Here is an 8,091-nt window from a genome sequence, read left to right on the forward strand (position 1 = left end):
CATTTGAAAGAATGAACTCTGTTTTTTATAGATTTTTGTCGTGTGTTTATGTTAAAGAATGTCCTCTGTTTTAGATCTTGAATTATTAGGTGTTCGTTCGAAAGATTGAACTCTGTTTTTTTTCGTGTGTGTTCATTTTAAAGAATGAACTGTGTTCTAGTTTTAATTAGTTGGTTTTTGATAGGTATTCATTTTGACGAATGAACTCTGATTTCTGTTCATAATAATGAACTTTGATTGGGTGTTCATTTTTGACGAATGAACTCTGATTTTTGTTCATAATAATGAACTTTGATTGGTTGTTCATTTGAAAGAATGAACTCTGATTTTTGTTTATAATAATGAACTTTGATTAGGTGTTCGTTTATAATAATGGTGATTGATTTTTAGCTAAAGGATAGTGTAAAAATTAAAAGCTTCGAAATATAATCACAATGGTACTTGTTAGATAGATCTCGATGAGAGCTTTCCGAATATATAAAATTTGTTATTTTCTATCTATAGTTCAAAAAAATATTTCATTTCAGGATTTTTATTTATTTTTATTAAGAGGGGGAAAAAAATAGAAAAATGATATTTATGGCCGTTTTTGAAAAATGATGACTTCGTAATGACGTCATTTGGCGTAGATGACATCCCATTGTAGGGCGAAATAATAACTTTTAGGACCAAATTATAAATATATTTTTAAAGAGGACCCTAGAGTAATTGGACTAAGTCCGTAGGACCAAATGAACATAGATAGTTTCCACTAAAATATTACTTATACAAAAAGTTACCAAGAGGCTATTTATAAAATCGAAAATATTAAACACGTTATCCCTCCCTCATGAGTCATGTCCTTACCCACTTTAACTTGCTAACCGCCTTTCTCAAGAAACAGGGGCGGGCGGTAGCAGTAGTACCATCAAAAACTGTTTGCTGTGTCCACTGCTTTGTTTGTATTGAAAAAAAAGGCGGTTTAATTCTTATTCTTAAGATTTCAATTCCACTCTCGAAATTTCTGTCTTAATATAGACAACAATTAACCTCTCAATCTTCTTCATCATATATATTTATTACTCTCCCATTCATTCTCGATTTCTATAAAAGTAAATACAAATCCAAGTTTTTCTTATTCTCTTAATTCTGAAAAGATGAATCCAAATTCTGTTTTCAATTCTTTGAGTGGTGAGCAAGTTTTGTCAGAAAGTGATTGTGAATCAACAATTACTTCTGAGAATAGTACTATTACTACTTCTTCTGCTAATTTTTTTAATTCCGATGATTTGATTTTACTTGATGAAACGGATTCTGAATTCCTTGCGATTAAGAAGAAATTTCTGTCTAATTTAGGAGCATTAGCAAATTCTGTTAATGATTTTACAATTCATAAGAATTCTTTTCAGAGTTTTATGGGTCAAGTCAAAATTCAATCGTTCAAGCTTTTCTCACTCGCTACTGCCAAGAAGAAGAACCCAAGTAGCAGTTCTGGGAATGTTCAATATGCTTGGTTTGGATCAACAAAACATGGTGTTGAACAGATTATTTCTCATGGGTTTAGTCAATTCGATTGTTCTGATGATCCGGATAAGAAATACGGTTCCGGAGTTTATCTTTTGCCTGAAAAATATCCTCTCGGAAGGTAGTGATTTCGTTTATGTTCATTAATCTCTTGTTATTATGTAGTTCTTCTTTTGATTAGTAATGAATGTGAAATTGTTTATTTTTGTAGTGTGGCTTTGGCGAATCGGAAAGATGAAAACGGGTTTAAGCACGTGGTACTTTGTCGAGTTGTTTTGGGTAATATGGAGGAAATTCGTAGTGGTTCTCAACAATTTTGTCCCAGTTCCGTTGAATTTGATTCTGGTGCTGATAATCTCTTGTGCCCCAAAAAATACATTGTTTGGTCAACAAGTATGAACTTTCAGATTCTGCCCGAGTATGTGGTTTCTTTCAAGGCTCCAGATTCCTTGGATGGTAAGTTTTTTCCAAATTAAGATTTTGTAGTTATAATTAAATTACCCCAAGTACATAATGTCAGAGTTTTTTTTTTGTTTTTCTTCTGTTGATTGGTAATTTAGAATGTAAACCAGTTTCGTGGGTACTTTAAGAGGTTTTGATTGATGTGGCTTAAATGTCTAAATGCACAGTGCCTGCGTCAGCAGCGGCTCGACCAACGTCTCCTTGGATGTCATTTACATCTCTTATACGTGAGCTTTCAAAGCATTTAACCCCTTTACAGATGGCTCTAATTAAGAAGCAATACAAAGATTTTAAGGTAAGTCGATGTGACCACTCACTTTTTATTTATTTGAGAAGAATGAGTAAAGGTGAGATAATATTAAGATTTGGGGTAATGTGTATCCCGCAGGAGAGAAAAATCACTAGGCAGGATATGATCCAGGTGGTGCGTAGAACTGCAGGGGATGGAATGCTATCTGGAGCAATCAAGTCATTCTACAGAGGAATGGTATGTCTTGTCATGAGATTGATGTTTTACTTTATTGTGGTTTACATTTCTAGCAACTACATATGCTGCCTGCAGCTAGTTGGTTCTGGAAGGCTCTCGTCCATGATGTAGAAACCAAGCCAAGTTGCATTTGCCTATTGCATAGAATTTGACTAACTTGAATGCTGTTGTTGACTTAGGATCTGGGAATTTTAGTTAAAAATACATCATTCCATGCATGATTTGTTATTTGTCTGCATTGACCTGGACTCATGCTGATGCAGCTCCGACTTTGATATGCCATGTTTTGTACTACCTTGGTTTCGGATGCTTATATTGCAATATGTATTACATGTGCCTACAACGTCCATCTGTAATCCTTTTTTTCCCATGCTTTTATGGAGATTCTTGGATGTCGTTAGAAATTAATGAAATACGTTTAACGAATTCTCAAATTATAAAATCAATTGTATGTTAAATATGCCTAATTAGCTTAAAGGTGCAACTGGCTTAGAGCTTTTGAATTTATTAGTTAAATTTGACCTATTTTAGGTCTCTATTAATATGCTCTTTTTTTGATTAAGTCTATTGGTAAGCATCTCATCAATATGGTTTCTTTGACTTTGTCATTGTTGTTTAGCTCGATTCATAGGGGTTTGAATCTGTCTTTCTTTTGTCGTTTTAAAATTTTAATCAGCTCTTGTACTGCTGTTATGTTCATCAGGATCGAGCCAACTGTGCAACAGTCCATCCCAGTCGAAATATAATCTTTTCAAAGTAATGCTGAAGTGAAGGGTGAGAAGGAGGGAGGATGCGTGGAATAGATATTGGCGAAAAACCAGCAGTCATGGTTCCTGCCATCTGTGTGTTAGCTCGCAGGCGATTATGACTGGTCATAGATTACACTAGGGATTATACTTTGTAGAAGTAGGACAAACTAGTTTAGTTTTAACTTGGGGAACTTGATAATGTTGTGTTTCCCTTACAAATTTTGTGAAATGATTCAATCAGTTGTTTAGAACTTTCATTTACATTTAGTGAATGATTCCCATTTCTTTTGAATTCATCCATCTTTTTGCCTTACAAATATACCAATATATTCCCATTTTCTGTTTATATTTTCGATAATGTAGTTTCTACATTATCCCAATCCTTAAACTGGGTGAAGTTGGCCACTACTGGGTCGATCATGCCAGAAACACGGAGGTAGTCCACTCCTTCCATATGCTATATGCACACTGTGCGCATTGTATAGGTATAGACAAGAAATAAATCTTGGATGCATCTTTTTTTTTTTACACGAAAAGGGCAAATTCATTAAAAAAACAAAGATACCAAGAGTGACACTGAAGTTACAAAAAAGAAAAAGAGAGAAGAAAAAAAAAGAAAAAAACCTCACTGAAGAGCCAGCCTCACTGAAAAGTCAGGAGTTATGAGATGGGGTGCAAAAATTTGCTAGGGGTGCAGAGAAGCAAAAATAGGCTTTGTATATATATAATTTTTTTTTGTTGGGCCTAAAATAGGCTTTGGAGTCAGCTGGGCAGGGGTGCAATTGCACACCCATGCAATGGGCTGGCTCCGCCCCTGTGAACAGCAACAAACAACCTCCAAACAAGATGATCAAAACACAAGCTCTAGAAAGAACTATCTAAAAACCATCAAAAAGACAACACAAACCATCACTCTTCAAGAATCCACATTTTCATCTTGAAACGAGCATTTGACTGCATCAATTTGCTCATCATAGTCAAAACAGAGTTGAAATCTCCCATATCATCAGTATCTTCAATCAAGGGCATATCCATCTTTGATTTAGCATGACTCTCCGATAAATTTCTACACATAGATCCCATCATAGGATGATCAGACATACCCAATAGCTTGTTAAAAGCGATTTTGGAATCTATTTCGGCCTCACTAGTACCATAAACTGAATTAGAATCTATTTTGGAATCCTTTCCTATAAGATTTTTCTTCTTCTTTTTTCAGATTGTAACTCGACTCAAGTCCATTTGCAATGGGAGACCAACCTCCGTGTTCTCCTTCTGAATCAAATCAGTAGCCGAAATTGGAGTTGAAAAATCATTGGCTACTAAACTAGATTGAGTGCCCTTAGGATCATGGTCCTCTTCTATTCTTGCTTCTTCAACTCTAGCATTTGATGATGCTGACATTCCCAAATTAGTGCCTAGCAAGTCATCGGGGTTCAAGTCACAAATGGCATCTTGCTTTGGTTTTAGTTTATCTTTCTATCCAGAATTTTTCTTGTTTCTTCTAACGTAGATCCATTCTGGAGGTGTAGCCAGCAACTCCAAAGCTCCACCGAGTCTCACACACACAACCTTTTATAAAGACTTGTAAAGGTTGTTCACAAGCCACCTCCACATCTTGTTACCCATTACTCAAATTGGATTGATCATTCATGGAAGGACTTGTAACTTCTAACACTTCATCGTAATCTCTGGCTCCGTTCTCCGCACTAAAATTCTCCTCGACCGAAGTGTTTATCTTGTTAACAGGATTTACAATATTCATGATATTACCATTTCCCATTTCCACTGACTTAGAAAGTTGTTGGTTTTTCTTATGCATCCGGTGAGCTTTCTTCTTTACTCCTTTAACTGAGCAAGAACTAGCTTTGTGTCCGAAAGAGCAACACTTAATGCATTTAGATGGCTTCCATTGATATTCCACAAGAAAGTCCATAACATGAACACCATCAATCCAAAGAGGAATTAGGCTAGGAAATGAGCAACCATAACTAATTTCAACACACACCCTAGAATATGTAAGTCTAGTCTTGTTCTTCGTACATTCATCCATCATCAAAGGGTTTCCAAGAAAACTAGCAATAGAGATTAAGCCTAGTTTGTTCCAAAAATGAAGAGCTACATTTTAAATCAAAATCCAAATAGGTATTGTTTTAATCTCCGCAATGGACTTCTCCATTAGAGGGCATCAAGATCTAACAATGATCAATTCTTTATAAATATGGAAAGCTCCTTGTTCTAGAGCAGTTCTTCTATCTTCCTCATTCCCAAAATTGAAAACAAAAGATTATCCCCATGAATTGAAATTATTACCTCCGACTTGAGTTTCCAAATCTTGGTCATAGCTTTTTGAACCAAAGGTATGATAATATGTGACCAGTGAAGAAGCCTATCACCAGATGTTCACACTCTTTGGTATGGTCTTCAAAGTTCTTTGAGGAAATGTCTACTCCTTTGTTCCCTTCCATCACCACCGAGATTTGAAAATCTAAAGAGCAATCTTCAACTGAAGATTCCGATGTTGTAAACAAAGAAGACCAATTCATTCCATACCCTATGTTGTTTGATTTGATTCCAGTTGATTCCTTTCTAAACTCTTGACTAGTTCCCTGATTTGAATAACTAGGGTTTGAAACCTTGACACCAGATGCTCCAATCGAAAGAGTAAAAATAATCAATCTTGGAAAATCTTCAATCCCATTGTTCAATCCTGTGCTAGTAACTGATGATTCCTTTCTAAGTATCTGATTTGATCTCTGCAATGGAGAAGAAGAATCCTTACCCATACCAAAACGCGAAAAAAAATTAACCTAGAAAAATCGCATTTTTTTGCTATGCCACGTCATCGCACTGAGAGGTTAGTTGCTGATAATCTTGGACCCATCTATACAAGAAAAAAATACATACATATTCAAATTTTACATTACCCTGCACCCAGAAGTAATACATATTTTTCTTATTATTTTCTTAAAGAATGGAAAGATTTTATTAATGCACAAATTTTTTTAAAGGTAAATAACAAGCACACAAATAAAATACAAAGAAAGAAGAATAATAAAAGAAGCTACACTAACATAAAAAGAAAAAGAAAAAAAATCGGAGACTAGGAGGTGAAAAAGTTCACAAGTTTTCGGTGTCCTAATTTAGCTTCAATTTTTACCAAGATTTGTACCAATAATGCTGAAAATATCATCATTGATAATCTTTGGAACACCAATACTATCATTAAAGTAGCACTACCAAGCCCATTGTGTCAAATAAAGAAACCCTTATCAATAAACCTGATCAAGTTTATGCATTCATCGGTATGATAACCAAAAGCTTCATGATATGCACAATAATTTTTTCCCTTTGGTTCATTTCTCATCTTTCTAGGAATTAAGAAATATGGTTTGTTCTTTATGAACTGTAAAACGATTTCAGAAGTTACATTCATTTTTGTTGAAGCTTTTTCTTTCTTCTAACCATTTTGCACCTGGCTCAGCTTTGTAATTGACCTTGTTTCAAGTCTTGTTAGGTGACTTTGGAGAATGTGGTCTCTAACTGCCTGCAGATGATCCAGTTGAATATACTTTGTGATTGGAAGGTATACTTGTAGGTGATATCTGGTGATTTTTCGCTCTCCTGACCCATTTCCAAACTTTGTTGTAGACATCTTCGGGAGAATACAGAACTGAGCAAGTAAAAAAGAGTCTGATTTTTCCTCGAAGTAGAGCATTTTTTGAAGTGAACACAAAGAAATTTCTCTTGTGACCTCTCGACAAGTACTACTACATCTTAAAACCTTCTTAAGAAATCTTTTAAATTCTCATTTTCTTGTTGAAGAACTCTAATAACTCCCTCCAGTACTTAACCTGCATGACTAGGGTTGACCCGCATGACTAGGGTCGACCTGCATGACTTCCTCTTACCTGACTGATGAAATTAACATGTTGTGAGAGTAGTCATGTCACGGTTTGAATGGACCAGTAATGCGGAACATGGTAATTGTTGAGTGAGTCCAACACCATGACGTGTGAAAAGTGATCATGAGGAGTGGAGGAGAGAATGTGTATTGTTGGTCGTGTATGTAAGTCCTACATGTAAATATATATTTCGAACAATCACGTGCGAGCTAGGATACATGTAGGTCATGAGTGACAAGTCGAGTTTCATACAAAATATGACTTCCCATGTGAAGTAGTCAAGAACCAATGCATCATGATCTTGGTTAAACAACTTACATTAAGTAAGCCGATAAAATTGTACGAAACATGTAAAACGCCGCGTACATCCCATGTTTAACGGACGACTAGGATAATTCGCGGATCCTTTTCATAAGGATCACAACACTTTGAAAAGTGTTGTTTCATTATAAGCTTAGGATTTACAACACCCTTTTGCGACGTTTATGAGCGTTGATGTTATTTTAAACGATTTGCAACATAAATTGCAATGCCTAGGTGTTACGAACGAGTTGTATTGAACATCATAACACTTTCTGCAACATTTATAAGTGTTATGAACGTTAACCCTAACATTATTAAACGTTTGGCACATGCGACTCATATGTACAGTCCTATGTGCGACTTGCACGTTTAGGGCATCTCGACTGGCCTACTTTTGCCGGTCATTGGGAGATAAGGCTATGAGCGACCTGACTGGTTGATTGGAAAAAGGGAGACAGGTAGCCACTGTGAGACCTGATTGGTCGATCACGGGAGACGTAAGGACTGCCATATTGGTCGTCCAAGTAACACAACCGTATTCCATCCGCGACCGACTAGGACAATCACTGTTTAGCTATAATTCCAATTTTGTTGGTTTCTATCAATAATTAGGTTTTTATATCAACCAATCACGAGAGGTCTTGAGTCCTTGCTTGGGTAGACTAGCTTTTGACCAATAGGA

The 8,091-nt window shown here is 35.7% G+C and overlaps 1 protein-coding gene across 1 annotated transcript; it reads left to right on the plus strand.

The window, feature by feature from the left end:
- Positions 1-855: 855 nt before the first annotated feature.
- Positions 856-3,493, plus strand: LOC113293620 (probable inactive poly [ADP-ribose] polymerase SRO2). Its single transcript, XM_026542200.1, has 5 exons — positions 856-1,624; positions 1,715-1,959; positions 2,133-2,260; positions 2,354-2,452; positions 3,156-3,493. The coding sequence occupies exons 1-5, from the start codon at positions 1,137-1,139 to the stop codon at positions 3,210-3,212; spliced, it is 1,017 nt and encodes a 338-aa protein (XP_026397985.1). The 5' UTR covers positions 856-1,136; the 3' UTR covers positions 3,213-3,493.
- Positions 3,494-8,091: the final 4,598 nt, after the last annotated feature.

Source organism: Papaver somniferum, chromosome 7 (assembly GCF_003573695.1).
Source record: "Papaver somniferum cultivar HN1 chromosome 7, ASM357369v1, whole genome shotgun sequence".
In the NCBI taxonomy this organism is placed as follows: domain Eukaryota; kingdom Viridiplantae; phylum Streptophyta; class Magnoliopsida; order Ranunculales; family Papaveraceae; genus Papaver; species Papaver somniferum.

Excerpts from the sequence above, each read along its gene's own strand:
- LOC113293620 (XM_026542200.1), top strand. The coding sequence starts at position 1,137 with ATGAATCCAAATTCTGTTTTCAATTCTTTGAGTGGTGAGCAAGTTTTG. Across the intron at positions 2,261-2,353 it reads AGCAATACAAAGATTTTAAG|GAGAGAAAAATCACTAGGCA; the intron begins GTAAGTCGATGT and ends TGTATCCCGCAG. Across the intron at positions 2,453-3,155 it reads AGTCATTCTACAGAGGAATG|GATCGAGCCAACTGTGCAAC; the intron begins GTATGTCTTGTC and ends TATGTTCATCAG.